General features: G+C 39.4%; 2 protein-coding genes across 3 annotated transcripts in view; one reads left to right on the top strand and one right to left on the bottom strand.

Moving 5' to 3' along the window:
- The first annotated feature begins 179 nt into the window (after positions 1–179).
- On the top strand, positions 180–9,878 carry whamm (WAS protein homolog associated with actin, golgi membranes and microtubules). Its single transcript, XM_023953297.1, has 11 exons — positions 180–848; positions 1,939–2,112; positions 2,391–2,541; positions 2,923–3,092; positions 4,557–4,749; positions 5,437–5,621; positions 5,953–6,039; positions 6,164–6,259; positions 7,318–7,726; positions 7,954–8,090; positions 9,104–9,878. The coding sequence occupies exons 1-11, from the start codon at positions 270–272 to the stop codon at positions 9,251–9,253; spliced, it is 2,331 nt and encodes a 776-aa protein (XP_023809065.1). The 5' UTR covers positions 180–269; the 3' UTR covers positions 9,254–9,878.
- A 1,986-nt stretch (positions 9,879–11,864) lies between these two features.
- The window catches only part of homer2 (homer scaffolding protein 2), a 37,783-nt gene continuing 30,185 nt past the window's right edge, over positions 11,865–19,462 (bottom strand). For both annotated transcript variants that reach the window (XM_011488635.3, XM_004066919.3), the window contains exons 8-9: positions 17,281–17,361; positions 11,865–13,683 (exon numbers count right to left, since the gene is read on the bottom strand). In XM_011488635.3, coding sequence (XP_011486937.1) covers positions 13,495–13,683; positions 17,281–17,361 — 270 coding nt within the window. In that variant the 3' untranslated portion in view covers positions 11,865–13,494. The remainder of the gene's footprint in view (positions 13,684–17,280; positions 17,362–19,462) is intronic.

Here is a 19,462-nt window from a genome sequence, read left to right on the forward strand (position 1 = left end):
ATAAGTTGCACAATAGCGTAAAAGTATAATTACTTCTATAATAACCACATACAATTTTGTGAAAATATACCTGTACTTTTAAGTTTTTTATTTGAGCAAAAAAGTGCCTTAAAATGACTGCGTTTAACATTGTCTGCATGATTAGCGTTCGGTCTTTAATAATTCCGAGTATTTTGGGTGGCACCTGAAGGCTACTTCCGGGATAGAAATGGCGGACGTTGTAAACAGAGCCAACAGTTCATCGGAGGCCAAATGAACGTGTTTTTAGGATGGACGGCGTTGAGGTTGACCGGCTGGACAGTCTGGACGGCTGGGTGGCCGTCAAAAGTAATATATTCGAGGAGAACGAGGCAGTGAAGCTGGGCTTTATCGTAGAGTGGAACGCCATCGAGTCAAAGTTCGCCGTCACCTGCCACAACCGAACGCTGCAGCGGCAGAAACGCAAAGCTGAAGTCGATGCTGGCGAGTCTCCGCTCAGCTGGGCTGGACTCTTCTCTGTCAGCGACTTGAAGCACATCCACCAGCAGTTCACGTGCGTGGCGGACATCCTTTGCGCGTGCTTTCCAGACTTGTCTGCGTTTGAAGAAGGCAATCTGTGGGAGCTGCTGTTTCAAAGCCGGAGGTCAGCTCCGGAGCACGACGACGCCGAGAGGGACTTCGACACGCCGTGCAGGAAACTGGAGAAATACTTTGTCACAGCGATCGACTTCTGCGGCCGAAAGATTGTTCTGGAAACGCTGTTCACTCAAGACGAGCGGGATGTGGAGGAGTACTTCGAAAACCTGCAGGAGTTCAAGAAGAAGAGCATGCAGGAGGAGATGTCGAGGGCGAAGAGTCAGCTGAGACAGGTGAGGGCAGCAGCCAGCAGGCACGTGCGAGGATGACAGCTGAGCCAGTTCCCATTTAAACTTCTACAATGTTTGTGAAGAGTTCCTGTTTTTGTGCTGGCTTTAGTCATCAATGGACGAGTCTGGTTTCAAAGTCTTATTATTTTTTAGATTAAAGCTTGAATGATTTAAAAACCCTCTTTAAATAAAGCATCATTCAAATCTATTCAACCTTCCTCAACCTGAGAGGTCGTGGGTTCAAACCCACACTCGGGTCATTTTGCAAATGTGATCCAGCAAACGTGCTTCACAGGATTAAGGGTTTGGATCTGGTTTAAGGGCATAGGTCAAATATGGAGAACAAAATACTCCCAGGTGTGATGGGACTTTAAAAATAATATAAGAAAAAAGAGAGAGAGAAAAGAGAAAGTGTGACAGGGAGACAGACATGTGTGTTGAATGTTTTGGTTTTCTTGAAGATTAAGCAGATATGTGTGAGACTGGCTCCACACAGTGGTGGTGGACAACAGCTAATGAGATCCCGCCGTCATTCGGCAGACACTTGCTGTTTGTGCAGTTTAAAAAGCTGAAACTCTGCTTGACTTGTTTGCCTTTCTGCCTTTTTTTCCCCCGCATCTAAAGAATAAATTGACCCTGCAGTTGTTTGCTACACAAATAGATTAGAATGTGAGAGAATATTTCAGTTCTTTGCACACAGTAAACGTCAGATGTGGCCTTTCTGAACATCAGCTGAACACAGCAGTCACATGAAAGGAGAAAAGTTACATTTGTGCCCATTTCTGATTTTCTTTTAAAGCATTTTTGTATTTTTTTTTCTAACATTTTATAAGGTTTAACATGAAAATTCCTACTTTCATTTGTGAAATCTACTTGTTGTATGAAAAGTGTTTTTATAACCTACCAAATGTGATTTTTCGAATAGAAATTTCACAAGGTTTAACCCCAAATATCACTGACTTGTGAGTCTAAAATAAATCGATTTTAACGCTGATATCCAGCCCTACATTTTACAATCCCGTTCACTCCTTAAATTTAAATGTTTAAAGACATCAACCTCCAAGAGCAATACTCATGTTCTTTGTCTTTTCAGTTACTGCAGAGTCACAAAAGTGCTGATCGAATGGTAGCATTACTCGCCATCTACGATGAGGAAGATGAGGCATACCAGGAGCTGGTGATGGTTGCCACCACGTTCTTCCAGTACCTGCTGCTGCCTTTCAGGAACATGAGAGAGCTGGCCTGCCTTTATAAGATAGAGATCCTGGTAAGCATCTTTTTCATTTCATAATCGGCAAGATGTTGTGTTGAAGGAAGCATGTTCATAGTGCGATGTCAAGAAGCAACAACAAAGGGAGTGTTTTGTATTTTTTTTTTTACAACCGTTTTCCAACACATACCAAAAACATGGTTGTCCAACTTGAGCAAGTCCTTTCAGACCTTTTAGAGAATCCATTAATGCTGTTTGTTTTATAGAAGTTTTGACAATTTTTCAAAGATTAAATGTAACTGACTATATGTTTTTGTGTGTGTGTTTTCCTGCAGAAGTCTTTGGAGTTTGAGGACTTGGGTCCCAAGAGGATTGCAGCTCTGGAGAAGGAAGCTGAGGAATGGAGAATGAAAGCAGAAGAGGCAGCTGCCTCAATCCAGGACATCACAGTTACCTACTTTGCACAGACTTCAAAGGCTCTGGCGGGTACGGGAGAGTGAATTTCTGCATTGATAATTAATCTGTGACTTATTTGAATGTTGTGCAGAGAAAAAGGCACAAAAGTTGACTTGACAATATTCTGTAATTCTTCAAGTTGAAGTCACAGTCAAACTCGACTCTACTTTATCAGAATAAAAAAAAGGACATCCTGAAATGGAAAAATTAATATCAGGGATAACTTTTTAGTAAATTTAAGTCTAACATTTTCTGTCATAGTTTTTAGGCAGAAGTTATGATGATTTTCCTCTTTGAGGCTGTACTTTCCCAAATTCCAAATTTCTTTATTTAACTGCACATGACCTTTTTTTCTTTTCTTTTTTTCCTGCATCACATGGATCAGAAGTATTTTTTTGTGTACGTTTCCAGGAATGGTGAAACAGATGGAGGTGGATAAGTGTCGTTTTGGACCTGCTGCCTGGGCGTCAGCCGCTCCTCGACTGGAAAAACTCCGATTCCTGTTAGCCAAAGAGACCCTGCAGCACATGAGGGCCGCAGAGATGTGCCTCAACCGCAAAAAAGACACCATCAGAGAACGGGTACGCCTGACCGAGCGTCATTAACACAGGGCGTTCCTTAAGTCGGACACAGTCGTGTAGGTAAAGACAGGATCATCAGTCAGAAAGTGTCTCTGTATCAGGTCTGAATCTGCAGTGATAGTGTGGTTCCTGCTCGCTCTGTTCCTTAGCATTCTAGTCTGATGTGAATCTCTGGCTGCTCAAGTCTTTTGATCTATTTATAAAGCTCTCTTAAAAACACAGATCGCCCTGTTGGCCTCCCCCAAAAACCTGCATTCATGAATAAGGAAGTGTGTCTGTGTGTACAAGCTCCAATGTGCAAAAGTGCATGGATTCCTTATGCAGACATTACTTCCAGGTGTGAGACGCCATGCTGTGCTTTTCAGGCTTCTTTCTTTTCTGAGTGGGGGGGTTGTCGGCAGAGGAAAACCTTCGGCCCCATCACCTTCATGCTGCTGCTGCTGCATTATTCATCGGATTAAGCTTTTTTTAAAAAAAAAAAAAAAAATCTGGCTGGAGGATGCCGTGAAATCAACATGAGCCTTTGCAAAGACGGCTGCGCACGAGTGTTTCTAATGAGATCAGTGAGCCACGCCCACGCAAAGATCCGCGCTAGTGGCACCAAAACTCCATGACGGCGACGAGAGAACAGCTGCGCCTGAAATGTCACAGTACGAGGCCCTTTTTATTTAATGTGCGCTGTGTTTGGCTGATGTAACTCAATTCATAAGAAAAACAAACCTGCGTGTCCCTGTACAAGGTACTGATCCCGTGGAGTTAACTTTCAAAGCAGCAACAGGATTCAAAAAGGAGGCTTCTGGCTTTGAAAAGACGTGGTTCCCGATAAATGTCCTAAATCTATTAGTCTCTGCAGAACCTGAGACTTTTGTGTTTCTAGGAAGTTTATAAAGTTCTCCGTATGATCGGATAACAAAACAAATTCTGCTTTCACTCAGTGGTTTGCATTCTTTGTTATAAATGAAATATTTGAAAGTACAAAGATGGAAAAAGTGGAAATAAATGGTGGGAACACGCATTTATTTCATTCATTTCTTATTTAGAGCCTTTCAGGTTAAACAGTTGTGCTAAAAAAATGTTATCAGGCTTTATTTATATATTTATCTATCTATTCATTACCCTGCATAAAATAACAGAAAAAGAAAGAAAAGAAGAAGAAAAAATATATATATATGCTGTACGCTGTGGTGTGCTGGTGCGGCACAAGCAAGAGAATATATTTAAGTAAATAAATGAATATAACATTAAAAAAACACTCCAGAATGTAAACTTCCAACATCAGGAGTGGAACCAACACCATTCTGTTAGGTCGCTTCACCATCATCAGAAATGTCTTACTTTTTTGACAAATACATTTTTCATTGATGTTCTTGCAGTTGAGATATTTGAACAAGAGTCTCCAAACTATAGCAGCAGTCGCTGTTTTTTTCCCACCAGTCTGATCCATTGTTTGTTGTTGTTGTGCAGCTTGAGAGCCTGAACTCCAAAGCTGGTTCTGGGTCTTCAAGTGAGAACAACCAGCAGCAAGACTCGCTGGATCAACTGGAGCTGCAGTTCTATGAAACCCAGCTGGAACTGTATGATGCCAAGTTGGAGATCCTGAAGAACGAGGAGCAGCTTTTGGTGGCGCAGATGGACACACTGCGGCGGCAGATTAAAGGTACCAGTGAAGTGTTGAATTCTTTGTGGTGTGGAATCCAATGCTCTGCACATTTAGGATCATTTAAAACAGGGGTGCGAAACTCCAGGCCTCCTGCTGGTTTTCCAGAAATCCTGCCGTATCTGCTGCTGATTACCTGGATCAGGTGTGTTTAGACGAGAAGGAGGTTCAATGGCAGGTTGGTTAGAAAACATGTCGGACATCAGGCTGGATTCTGACACCCCTGCTTTAAAAGTTAAAAGAATGTTTACACCTTCACAAAACTACATTATTTTTAACATAACAGGGTTTACTGGTTTTTTGTACTTTATGTACATGTTTTTATTTCTACTCACTGACTTATGCAGCTCTTGACAGGTTCATTTTACAGACTTGAAAGGCGACAGTACATTTACTTTTTTGTTGAGAGCACTGCATCATTTTAAGGTTTTTTTAACTTTACAAAACAAAATTTAAAAGGTTTTTCCCAGAGTGTTTCTCTGATGTTCTGATTCTACATCAGCAAAACTAGTTTAGCCATCCGTGTGCTTAAAGACCCACTCTGATGAAAATTGTGTTATCTGGCGTTTTTAACATGTTCTTGTAGCATTTTTCTCAATAAAGAAAGGGGGGGGCATGGCTCCAGACAAGAACAAAGAAAAGCAGAATCCCTGAGCTCAGACTGACTGAAGTGCATTTGTGTTTCAGAGCTGAGGGAGGAGGTGGTGTACTACGATGTGTGTGAGGATCCAGAGGAGCTTCATAGCATGATTCACACAGTCGCTCAGCAGACAGAACCGCCACTTGTCGGTCGGCTCAGAAGACGCCTGCAAACCTTGGAGACTAAAAGAGGCAACATCTGTGCCCGGAGGGCTTATCTGCGCCACAAAAAGGTGCAGGAAAGTGCAGCTGACATTTCCTTTTCTTCCCTGCCATCTTTTTGTGTTGAGAGCAGTTTTTTTTAATGAAACTGAGGGTTGTTGATGGAAAATGTGTATTTTTTAAAGCTTTTTTTTTTTTCAAGCAAGGAACAAATAAAGGTCATGTAACTAAAATAAAACCCTCAGCAACTATGAAGGATGGAAAACCTCAGAAACTTTGAAGAAGTACAGGGATATGTGGGTGTGCGCTAACCTTTGGGTCCTTCAGGTGAACACTGCCATCAGTTCTGGGATTTCACAATATCCGCTCAAGCAACAAATGCTATTTGGTTTGTGTCACCAGGATCAGTGCATGGAGGCTCAAGATGAAAAGCAGGCGGCAGCCAAAAAGAGCTCCATATTCTTCAACCAGCATCATCAGGTCCACCTGGTATGTCACCACGGCAACAAGGCAACCCACACAGACACTCCTGCAGCAGCACAAGCTTCAGATGAAGCTCTCTTTTCTCTAATAACTCTGTGTTTCCCTGTCCTTCCTCCTCCGTTGTCTGCAGAAACGAGAAAACAGGAAGGAGGAGGAGAAGAGGAGGAAAGAGTGGGTGGACCAGGAGCGAGAGAAGACTCTGAACAGATTACGATCCTTTAGAGAGGTCAGGCTCTCATTATCTCTGCTCTCTTCTTGCCACAGCTCTCTTGTGTTAGTAAAATGTCAGAGGCTCCTTGTGCTCACCCTCTGGCTTCACGTCAGAACTAAATCTCGGGGATTAGGCACTCAACCGGACCATTGGAGGAACCTGTGATGGCCAACAAGCTTTGAATCTGAATCTTTTATTCTCATTTAGTCATTTATGATTTTACGTCACAGTGAAAATCCTGATAGGTCTGTCTGGATTGAAGTCCTGGTTGTTTGAAAACAGAAAAAATGGCAGTTCTAGTGAATGCATTCATGTTGCACATGTGATCCAAACTGTTCATTTTTATTCCGAAAATAAATACAAAATAAGCCAGTATTTGTATTCCCAAAAATGATGGCAATATTTTAACCTTTGAACTTCCTGCTCCACACTCCTGAATTTTCCTGGATCCTCATCAGGATTTTTACGCAAATTACCCGTACAAAATGCTCCGATGAAGCGGCTCTGAACTGTAGCTACGAACCTAAGGAACACCACAGAGGCTTGGCCAAAGTTGGCATGCTCATGGGAATATTACCACAAGGACTTCAGTATGCAGCTTCATTCTGCAGAGGGGGAGGGGGGGGGGGGGGGCAGGACAAGGCCAAAGCACAAAACCCAGTCCCCGCAGCACGCAGCTTTATTTTGGCGGGGGGAGGTTGTTGAATCACATCCCACTGATGACATACAACATTATGTGGGTGGTGATATCAAGCTTATCCCTGCCATTTGTATATATTAAATGCCTTTTACTGTGCAAGACTTCAGATGTTACCTAGCAACCAGTACCGCATGAGAAATTTCATTGGGTTTAAATGCTGCAAGAGAGAATTGGTCAGAAAAAAGAAGACAAAAACTGGATTAAACTAAAATTTGACATTTTATTGATGGTCCCTTATATTAATGTAAGTAGAGGTAGTTTAAATTTACTTAAAAATACCCAGTGACCTTGTGACAAGAATGTTTGAATTGTTTCAGCCCCTTGTTTTTGCTTTTTCCATCACCGTACTCACATGTTTTATTGTTTAATTAAGAAACGACTGGGTCAGTATGTCCTGAAGACTCCTCGCTCCATGCTGACCCCTCCAGAGGCTTCGTGTCCCTTGCAGCCGATGTCCATCATCAGCTTCTCTCCATGTGCCTCCTCTGAAGAGCAACCCTCCACCCACCCGGCACCGCGGCGCAACAAACCGACTAAAAAACAGCGACCCGAAGACATCCCCGTTCAGATCTTCTCTGGACCTCCTCCCCCTTCTCCTTTCACCTGCCCTTCTGCCCCGCCACCACCTCCACCCCCACCACCCCCACCACCTCCGCCTCTTCCTCCTGCCATACCTACTCTGCATGTCCAAACCTCACCTTCCCCCGAAGACGCACCCAAGCCTCTCAGTGAAAAAGAAGACCCTCCGTTTCCCGCCAAAAGCACGCTCAAACAGAACTTAGGTGAGAGGAAACGCAATGAGTTCTATTGAGATTTTTCTGTTTAAAAACAGGAAAACCCAACAAGAATGGAGCATGGGATCATGTAAAGCGTGTTAACAGAATGCCTGCGTATGGAAGTTGAGGTCATAAACGTGAGATTTCATTTTAGAACTCTCTTTGGTGAGATTAATGCATATAAATGGGATTTGTGTCCCTCTTCGCTTGTTTATATTTTTCTAAAATTGTAGGAACAATGGATGAAGTGTTGGCTTCGCTGCAGCGTGGACAGATTAAGCTTCGCAAGGTCCCCAAGACAACAGCCCCATCCGAGGACACGAGAAGCAACCTGATGTCTGCCATCCGGCAGGGAGTCACCCTGAAGAAGGTATTTCTCTGCAGAAGTCATTTCAATACTTGCCTTGTCCACCAGAGAGCATTGGCAGGTGATTCAAGTCAAGATCTCACAGCTTTGTGCTTCATCTAAACAAAGATGTCTGACTCACGCCAATCAAAATCCCGTTTTTAACATGCTCTTGTGGCATTTCTCTGATGGAGGACATCGTTTAGGGAAAATTAATTTTAAAATAGCATTTCTGAGTCTTTGTTCATCTAAATTGCTGTGAATCAGGAGCAGATGGAAAAATGCTGTTTGAGAAGAGCTCATTTGTGACATGAAAAAAATACACTAGGCGTGTCGATTTTACCTAAAAACAGCCTAATCATAATTAACCCCTTGTGCTATCCTAGATCTTTAACATTGGGAGTTGGGTCATCTAGACCCACTAGACAGTGCGCTGAACCTTTTTTCTTCAATGATTTGTGATGAAATCCTCTTCCCCTTTATCCACCTTTGTCATAGTAGGGATACAATGTCAATGTAAGGGTGGGGTCATGGAATAAATAGCACAAGGGTTAAAAGACCACTGGGAAGACTAAAGATGATTGGAGTGGGACTTTAAAAACAAATTATAAACTAAAATGATAAAACTTTTAGTATAATAATTAAAGAAGTATAGAAATATGCATTTGTGACTTATTTAAATACAACAGTCTCTATTTTATTTGTTATTGTTGAAAATATTGAGCCTAAGAATAAGAATGATGTTGGAAAAACTGGACTCATGTCTGAAAACCTTTTTCTTTTCCTTTTTTTCATTGCTGAATGCAAAAATGTTTTCCTGTTTACATTTTTAGCTTGCAGATTGACACTTGAAGAATTTTCTTTTCTTAACCAAATTATGGTTTATTTTCTAATCATGAATAGTTTAAGCCAAACCAGAAGACATTTTAACAATGAGTAAAGATTTGATTCCATAAGCTTATATAGCTTAAAGCTGTGTGATTGTGTTTTTGATTCAACAAAAGATTCAAGTTTCACTGCCTTGTTCTGTACCAAAGGTCGTTGCTGGAAAAGCAGATGTCCAAAACAGTGGAGACAACGAGCTGGAGCGCAGCATCAAAGCTGCCATGATGAGGATGAAGAAGGTCGCGGCAGACTCGGACACCGGTGACGACGACGATATGCAGAGCACAGACTGGGACAGCTGAGGACTCCGACCCGCTGCCGCCTGTTGGCTTCATTGATGTGAGATCCAGCTTTTGGAGCTGCCAGATTCTCACCACAAAGCTGCTTCTTGACAAGGCTGGGATTACGCCTCCACCGCCATGAATACTGCAGCTTGTTGAAGGTGTCGCACTGTAATCCTCAAAGTAGCCCTGAGACGCCGTTATTAATCCACAACGCCTTCCAGCCAAGGAAGTTGCAAAGTCATGGTTTCATATTTTATAAAACGCTTTCTGGTTTGCAAAATCCCCAAACTGAATGGCAGGATGAGAGGATTTTCTTTAGGTGCAGTGTGAAAAAAAATGCACATTTTTCTGATTTGTTTGTTTAATGAGGCTCAGCTGGAAGTCCCTAACACAACGCACTCTTTTATTTCCTTATTTCATTGTGGATGTCATAAAATCCTAACACTAGTTTGAACTGACTGTAAAAATGAAATGTTTTATTGCTATATAAAAGGAATGTGAAGATTAAAAGATCACTGTAGAAGATGCTGTCCCTGCTTCTTGTTTAGACAGAAACAGAAAAAAATGCACAGAACTAATACAATTAGAAAAGGAAAAAAAAGTCAGCTGTATTACGTTTGTAATAAATGAATCTACAACAAAATGTTTGTGACATTCTTTTGATTCCATTCATAGCTGCACCCAGGATGTAAAGACGCCCATCTTTCAAATCCTGAAGTATGATGTCAGTCTTGTGCAGGTGACCTCTCATGACTGCGCTTTGACAGGTTTACAGCTCAGGATAACCCAGAGTGACATGCATCCCGGCGGCCTTTCCTCATGTCTTTTTACGCCCTTGTAGCTCAGCACCCCAAACCAGCTGCAATACTTTACTCATCTGTGTGAGGGCAGGTACAGACAGCTGATCTTGGAGCATCACTTTGCGTGCGGGATGGCCGTCTCATACTCCCCATCATCCTCCTGATTCAGGTGCAAAATGCTTTTGTGCCTTGGAGAGGACAGACGCCGCAGGTATTTTTGACAAACCAGATGATCGAGCGTCAACATGAAATTCCCCAGCCTGTTACTATAGTAACAGCAATTCTCCGTTGTGGCGGCTTGCAGTGCGATTTCTCTCCCTCACCCATACAGAGCGGCACAGTGTCTTAATGATGTTTTACCAACTCGCCCACTCACCATCAGTCATACAATGAGCCTTGCAGGGTCAACGGTGATCAAAACTGGAGATGGAAAAGCCGATTTCCTCCAGCTTTTTGGTTTATCTACGAACTGTTTTACCTGCAGGGGTGGGAAAGTGTAGAACTGAAGCAGCAGAAAACCATATGGATAATTATGTTATTGGAATTACATTATTATTTTGGTAAAAATGCATACAATTTTGGGGTATTTTCCTTCTATGTTGACAAATTTATAAGAATAAAATATTAAACATAATGCAAATGTTGTCTAGTGAAAGACGTCAGCCAAAAACATCACTGAAGCTGGGTTCCTTTATTTTGTAGAGAGAATCCCTGCACTTTAAAAGTGTAAACCTCTTCCTAAAGCTGATATTCCTGTTAGTTCCTCATCCGTATGTTGCTGATCTTTTAACTATTGGGGGGGGATTAATCGATCCAACCAGATCAAAATGTCCGAGCTGAGTTTTTAAAATTTTTTCAAATTGAAATAAATTGATTATAATCGATAATGGAAAATTCCATTTAGATAGAGGTATGGTAACTTTATTTTCCTATGACGTAAAAATGACCATTTGTCATCACAGCGGACAACACGCGTGTGATGTCAGCAAAAACTCATCAGTCCATCATTCCAGTCTAATATTTGGAAATACTTTGAATTTAGCAAAGATGTGACCATCCAGTGTGGTAGAATGTTCTAATAATGTTCCCTTTTGATTATTTGGATGTGGAAAAACAACAGTGGACTGAACTTTAGAAAGTATAATATGAATGGATTTGCCAGTAAATCATGTTTACTTGTTTGTACACATATTTAATTTACACTTGATTATCTTGAAAGAAATACAAGGAATTTGGAAAATGTCAGCTGCACTGTTCAGTACCAGCTATTTATCTCTGAGTCACACTGGTTTGATTGATGTCCTGGATCCATTTTAGGGCAGTGAATGGGATTGTTCAAAATGAACCATTACTGACTGAATTGGCTTGTCAACCACAAATTATGATATGAATTGCATTTTCGTTAAAATTTATCATTACACCCTATAAAGTACAGATCTTTAAATAGCTCAATTTAAAAATACTAGGAAGAAACTGGTTTAAGTTCCATGCAGATACACTTTCTCTACAGTTATTCTTCCAGTTCCCACATGATTTTTGTTCTGGTTCTGATAGTAAAATTAGAGGTATTAAAGTGTGTATGATCCAGGTCTTTGGTTTACGCTGCACTGAATATCTGCCAGCAGAGGAAAATAGGTGTGAAGCCTCAATGGGACTCTGCTGTAAAGACACATTCCATCCTGAGCTTCTGAAGAAAAATCCCCCAAACGCTGCACAATGGGCCGGAATAAGTCAGCTTTCACCATTGATATTATTGGTACTGATTGATGGCGTCTTTAAATATGGCTTTAAAATATGAAATGAGAAAAAAAAAGTAACGACACTCAACATTGTAATTAAACTAAATTTTACCAACTTCATTTCTATTGTACAATATTGAACAGGAATCACACGTGTGCACAATAGGCGTTGGTTCAACAGGAAGAAACATCATGTGTTTTCCAGACATAGGTTCCAAACAGGGGCAAACCGAAAAAAAGGATATAATTCCTTGACATCTCGGCCTCATGACGAGCTCAGAACAGTGATTAAAAAATAAAGATGTCTGACAGAGGATTATACTTTATGTCACCACACATGCTTTGATTCCAAAAAGTAGTTTTCAAACCCCCTAAAGCAGCTGCAACACCCCCCCTCAGTTGTGAACATCTCTGAAGGTTGAGTTTCTTCTTGTAAATGATTCTGTATTTGGACAAAAGATCAAGATGAACTTGGTCTAAAAAGGACACTCGAAAAAATATTTAAGACCCCCCAAAAAACGAAAAATAAAGACAAAAGTTCAAGAGAAAACACTTTTTCCAATCAAAAATGTCATCAGTGAAGTACACCTTCAGCTTACTTTTCCTCTTTCACCTTAGCAGCAGTGTTTCCACTTTTCCAAAATATGACCACCACCATTACAAAAACCAGTGTAGGGAGCACAAACACGGCTTTGGAGACATGTTTGTTCCATAAATGCAAAAAAACAAAAACAGAAAAAACCTCCAAAAGGAAAAAAAAAAACTACTTATGGCAATATGTCATTTCTTTATACTTTTGAATCTTTTTGAAGGGGAAATCTTGAAGTTTTCTTCTTGAATACAATTAAAAGGACTGTAAACACCTACGTGACAAATTCCTGCAGCTGTCCTTTCTGGGAGTCTTTTTTTTTTTTTACACAAACAGCTGCTTTGTCCACAAAAACCTCTCCCCACGGACACTCTCAGGAGAACACCCTTTCTACCTTTTCTTTCATCTCATTTCATCACAGAGGAATCCCACTCATCTTCTGGTTATCCCAAAAAAAATCATCCAGTTGTCATTGTGAGGATGGGCATCAATTGGCCAGCTTTCTTTCAAGATGCACTTGGAGGCACTTTGTGTCATGGCCATCTGTTGTGAATGTTCCTATAATCTAATGGGTACAAAGTGTTTTCTGAGACACCTGAGATAAGCATGAGGCAATGACGAGGACAGTCTGCTTCATCTGCAAATTCTCTGAAAGGGGGCCACAAGGATTAACACTAATTATTACTTTGCGCCGTCTTTGTGTTGTTCATTGTAGCCCTTTAATGTCTCCTCCTCTACAGCTTGTGCAGGAGTTCTGTAGCCTTTGAAACAGGACAGACGGAAAGGATCTATGAAGCCGCCACCATCTTTTTAAAGCCATTTTCCACCACAGAAATAGATGAGTAAGCTTTAGGTGTGACACTAAATGTAGTTCCACAATGCCAGCACACAAAATGGAGCCATTTTGCACAACAAGCTGGCTTTTTTCCCTTATAGGTCAATCTCCTCCTCTATCTCGAATAGTTTTTATTTTTTTTTACAAACTAAAGCTGAAAGTATTTGAGTAAATGTCCCCTTTTGTGTTTATGGGATGCGTAGGTTGCATGTATTGGATGTCCTGAGGACATATGTAGTGAATCCTTCATACCTGACCTCTCAGCTTTTCACACCACTGCTGTTTTTTCCCCACCCTCAGTTATCAGCACCAAGTTTGGAGAGTCCCTGCCTAAACTCGTGAAGCTCATCGATTTTGCCATCTAGAATATCCATGAACTTTTTGAGCTCGCCCTTCATGTTGCCCTGTTTTTGTCTGCTGTCATCTATGTCCGTCTGAAGGCCTGCAATCCTCCCCTCCAGCTCAATGTTCTTGGTCTCTGCAGCCTGTGGATGGATGGGAGGTAAAGAAAAAATATATATACATATAAATGCAAGAAAACATGCACACAAAAGTATATAGCTGAATGCATCAGAAGAGATCTATTTGTCAACGAATATTGAGTTAAGAATAAATTATTAATAATTTATAATCCTCTACACTACAAAAACACAATATCAAATGCATTCTGGTCTAGTTATTGTTTAAATGTCTCATTACAGTTAATAAAAGACTTCCTAATAATGTCTCTGTAAGATGGAACAGCATGATTTAAGACAAATCTGAAGTCATTAGATTTTAACAAACATCAAATTTCTAATAAAACAAGTTTTTTTTTACTTTACATTTTTATTTTAAGTTGGCAATTTTACGTTTTATTTTTATTTATCTTATTTTTATTTTCCGTTATTTATTATTTATCTTTAATTTTTTATTTTTGAAGGAAGTTGTTCTCGTCTCAAGAAACAGACATCCTTGATTTAACAAAGGCATTTAACAGCAATAGAACAAAAGTTAAAAAAAAAAGATTTACTTAAAATTTTTAAGACAACATTATCTTAAATGACCATAGCAATGGACTTAAATATGAGTGTTTACAGCTAATTTTAAGATTTAGTTTAGTCCTAAAAGAGGAAAACATCACAACCTTTTTTTTAGAGGTCTTACCAGGAATAATTCAACAAGCTCCATTAGTAGAAATTTTCCATCTAAAACAATGGAAAACATCTTATATTCTAGATTTTTTAGAGAAAGGCATTTTTTTTCCAGTGTAAAACAACTGCAAAAACACATCTCACAAACATAATTTTGCCTAGTTCTTTTTAATATATCTTATTACACTTAAAAGACAAAAACTTGAAACCTTCCTGTAAGTTGAAACAACTTGTTTTAAGACAATGATTCTTAAATATCTTGTTCAGTCATTAGATCTCAAAAGCATCTAATTTTAAGTAAGATCGCTAACAAAACATTAATTTTTTTAACTTTTATTTTTAAGCAGAATTTTTATTTGTGATTGGTAAGTGATCTTGTACTAAGAAAGACACTGTTTTTTTAATCGGGGAACTGGAAAGTTTCATTTGACTGATGTTTAGGACAAATTCATCTTAAAAAGTGTATTTCTAGTCATTCTTTAACTCTCCTGTTATGTTCATTTGTGGGGAACAGAAATGGTGTTCCCGGGTCAATTTGACCCGGTGCATGTTTAATTATCCAAAAGATATCTGAAACCATAAAAATCCTAACAAGCAGTGTGAATATTTCATTACTAACTCCGCTACTAATTTTTTTTTTTTTTTTTTATATTTAGTGCAATGGTGTTGCTCGTTTCACTACTTTGTTACTATTGAAAGACCAACATACAAAATACAATAATTTTACAAAACATTAAAACATACAATTGAAATGTTGTTTTACATACATACATGCACTGTGACCCAGAAATGTGTGTGTGTATGTGTGTGATTGGGGCGAAATATGTCTCACAGCTGCAAAACAAAGAAATACCCCAACAATACCTCCAGTTTGACTGCTGGGTCAAATTGACCCAAACAGTATCTATGGGACATAAACACGTAGAGGGTGGTTGCAAATAGGTGAGATAAAATATTTTCATTTTATATGTTGATTACATTAATTAAGGCAAGCATAAGAAGTTTCATACTGAAAATATACTTTTAACTATTTTTCCTAGATGTTAAATCGGGTCAATTTGACCCACAACATAACAGGAGGGTTAATGATAGTTGGACTGCTGTAGCACTTCAAAGAGGATATATTTGGAAGAATAGTGTAAAAATCGACACTTGAAAGAAGAAATCTTATCTATTCTTGTCTTAAGAAATCTTATCAAGACAAATTGTACTTGTTCCATTGGCAGATTATTTTACTTAAAACAACAATAAAACTTCCAACTTGTTTTAAGACATTTGCACTTTTCTTTGTAAAAATCCTCAAGCGTTTGCTAACGCGTTGGTTATTTAAAATGCTTGCCTAGCTGCCTAAACACAACAAGCTCAACATGTTTTGCATCATTTCTTTCAAACCACAAAACCAAGTAAACAGAATTTTATTGGGTTGGGAGCGCGAGTCATTCCGTCATGAAGGCAGCATGAGTGATGCATCAATACCAAAGATACCTCTCAGGGGAGCAGTTTAAAATAGGAGTGCTAAATGGGATTTGTGTATGAATGAGAATCCTCCAGCTGAAACCAAACCCTTCTCATGGAGTATCAGCTTTAAATGTAGAGGAATCACACAAATATTGAGAATCGAGGACATGTTTGAACAGTAAAAACGTGACAGTGGCTTTCTGTTTGCATTGGCTTTGACTTAATGGTGTGTTCAAGCTTCATGGATGCGCAAAGGTATTTGAGAAATTCCATCAGCAGCGCTTTACACTCAGTTGGGATGAGCAGTTGTGTAAACATTTGCACCAACGGCTGCTATTGGTGAATAAATTGCCAGAGCTGTCTGGTTCTGTGGAGCACAAGAACTTCAGGCATCCCGCTGTTGGTTTTATGCTCCTGCACGTCTCAGCTAAAAGTCACAACACGCTCGACAGCTTGGATGATAAAACTCTGCCGTGACTCAGTCAGCACTGTGAACCTCCATAATGAAGCAGGTCATGTTAGACTTGGCGGTACAAGGAAACACTTGCTCACTGAGCCCGGCTCTTCTGGTTTTACAGAAAAGTCTGGTCGGCTTAACGAGTTTCTACTTCGAAACAGTCTCCAACATGACGTGAAGCTGTTTTGTTTGAGGGTTTCTCATTGCGTCACAGGCAGATTATACTACTATTGATCGTGTTTTGTTTAATGTAGAAAACTCTTTCCAAAATACTTTCTTCATCACACAGACGATGAAGACAAAACCTTGTTGTGAAAACCATTATAACACTCAGCATTGTCTTGTTTCACAGAAACACCCACTATTATAAGTGTAGATCCGTGTGACACATGCTGCGGTAGTGACACACCTCTGACAAAATAGAGACTCTCCTTTTCTACCCGTGTCTGAAAGTGCTAATAGGTATGTGATCCAGCTCTGACCACACCTCTGCCACCTTCCAAACCCTGCTAGAAAATACACCTGAGAAAAGTCATAACATGGGAGGACGTGGAAAAGATCTTGGGGATGGTTTGGACTCGAAACATTTGCTTCTGGGTTATAGAAGCAGTAAAATCAGCTCTACCTTTGGCAGATTGTACAATATCCGGACATCTTACATACGTAAGACCATTTTCCAGTGGTAGATCAGGGAGAGACCTCCCTCCCAAGCAAACTATTTTAGAACTTGACCTGTCTGCTCCACTCAACGCAGGATCATTTCATGAACATCGCTCATCTCTGCTTCACCGGTCTCAATACAGCCTCCATGTTAAACAGTGTAATTTTTAACCACAATATAAAGGCTTTTCTTTTTTCTCTTTGTCCCCCAAACTGGTAACTTTTAAAATCCTATAAGAAGGAATTTTGTTTTGACTTGCACTGCTGCAAGAACTATTGTAACCGTGGATCAGTGTTGTGCTGAACTGGGATTTTGTTTGTTTGTTGAAAATATGTTGAAAAGACTTAAATAAATAAAGAAGTAAATAACATACCTGTAGTTTTGTACCGATGCTCTCACACTCTGCCATCAGCTGTGGGATTATCTCTGCCTGTTTTCTGAGGTTCTCCAGCTCCTGGACATAAAAAAGCAGGCATTTCATTAAGGCAACAATTGTTATATAGTTGGTCAAAAAAATTCTGCAAAATGAAAAGGGGTGCAGGATTTTAATAACAAACCCATTTTAAAGATACCTGAAGTAGTGATAACCCCAGTCTCTGAGCACTAAGCACACTTCGTTCTGATCATTTACCTTTAAACAGTTTATTTGTGGCAATGTATGATATCCTTCTTTTTAGTTCAACCCCATCACCTTTTTTTTCACAGATTGTTTTTCATTATATTACACAAAAGTTCCAAAGTAAACCTGAAAAATACTCAATTCTGAGTGAATGTTGTTTTTTTTTACTGGAAAAGATTAGATCAAATTGTTTAGATTTCATAACAAAGGTAAAAAGTGTATAGATGAAATAAAATGTTTGAATTCTAAAGCAAAGCAAAGACGAGGTTAAAACACTGAAAAATAGATTTAAAAAAGGCAAACCAACACTACACCAAAAGTGGAGGTTCAAAATGTTCAAAGACTTTTTTCCAAACATCACAATTATACACCATAACTCGTTATTTATGTTTCAAACCAAAAATGGTGAAGCTAACAACCTTAAATTGTGAATAAAAACGATCTGAATGGCAGGTCAGAGCCATTCCTTCATTGTAAACAACCCATGCAGTTGGCAAAAGCACTGGTGAGTACAATAAATACGAAGAGTTAAGATGCACCAACACAAATATTCTAAAATAACTGCTTTGATGTAACCTTGATTTTAATTATGTACTTCTTTGTCATCCAAATTCATCCTACATTCTTCTGATTTTCAAAAGGACACCACTGAATTTCACAGCATCTTTCAGAGCTCTAAGTATTCTACAACAATGTAATTAGTGCAGTGCCTTTGGTGACCTGCAGCAGATTTGTTCTGTTATTTTCCACTTGGCCAGCATAAGGGTCGGCGCCACGGCAATTTTCCAATAATTCATCGACATATTCTCTAATTAGAGGTAGTGAGAGGTGGTGCATCTTTAGAAGGTAGTGAGTCATTGTGCAGATGAGCCTCTGTGCTGCGTTCGTCCTCTGCTAACAGAAACCCTCTCCCTCCCCAAAAGCCTCTGGGTAAATGCTTTAGGAGCGTTACAGCTGATATAACAAGTAGCAGGAATAAACGATGTCCCAAGGGAGGAGGGGTCCTGGCTTGTAATATTTCAAAATCAGCTTTGAACTACTTTCCTTCCAGTCACTTTGCAACATATCCTGCTGTCCGGGCAAAGATGCATGTGTTCTATTAATACTTAAAGTATCGGATGGAAACTAGAATATCCTGGGTGCTCTTTGCCTCTGAAAAGGTGCAACAAAGAAGGTAAAGGGACATTAATTTTGTTTATTTGACAAAAAGTGGCAGCTTAAATTTAAAATTAGCAGTCCATGGCTCTCAGCTTAATTCATCAGAACATAATGTAAATACCAAAACTTTAATCAGTTTTGAACAACGACATGCCAGTGTTCAACATTAAATTACAAAAAAATAAGAGTCTAAAACTAAATAAAGGTATATTTTAAGCAACAAGTTTTAATGTATGTGAAGCAGGATTTAGCTGGTATAGAAATAGTTCTAGAAATAGTTCTAACTGAGAACGTATGTAAATTATGTGAAGCAGTATTCAGCTGGTATAGAAATAGTTCTAACTGAGAACATATGTAAATTAGATTTTACAACATGGCATTAAAACAAAAATATGCAAGCTACTACAAACAGGGTCATTAATGGAAACCAGTCCAAGAGCAGTTCAAAACCAAAAGCATTTGATGGAAAAAACGGAGGAAAAATCAACACATTTGGAGTCAGAAAATCACATTTTTATGACTAAGCTAAAGTCGATTTTTACTTTCCTTGAACAACCAGAACAGCTATATAGATGGTGCAGAAAGTTACCATCAATTGATCAGTATGAGCAGAAATGTTTTTTCTGTGCAGAATTAAAATATGACTGTCAAAAACCAAAGTGTCTAACAAGGAATAAAACAACAATGAGAAAAGAACTTTCAATTTATCGAGAAAAAAAGTTTGCATGCTGGTCATGTTGGCGTCAGCTAAAAAGTTCAGAGGAATCACCATTAGGGT

The sequence above is a fragment of the Oryzias latipes genome, chromosome 3 (assembly GCF_002234675.1).
Source record: "Oryzias latipes chromosome 3, ASM223467v1".
In the NCBI taxonomy this organism is placed as follows: Eukaryota; Metazoa; Chordata; class Actinopteri; order Beloniformes; family Adrianichthyidae; genus Oryzias; species Oryzias latipes.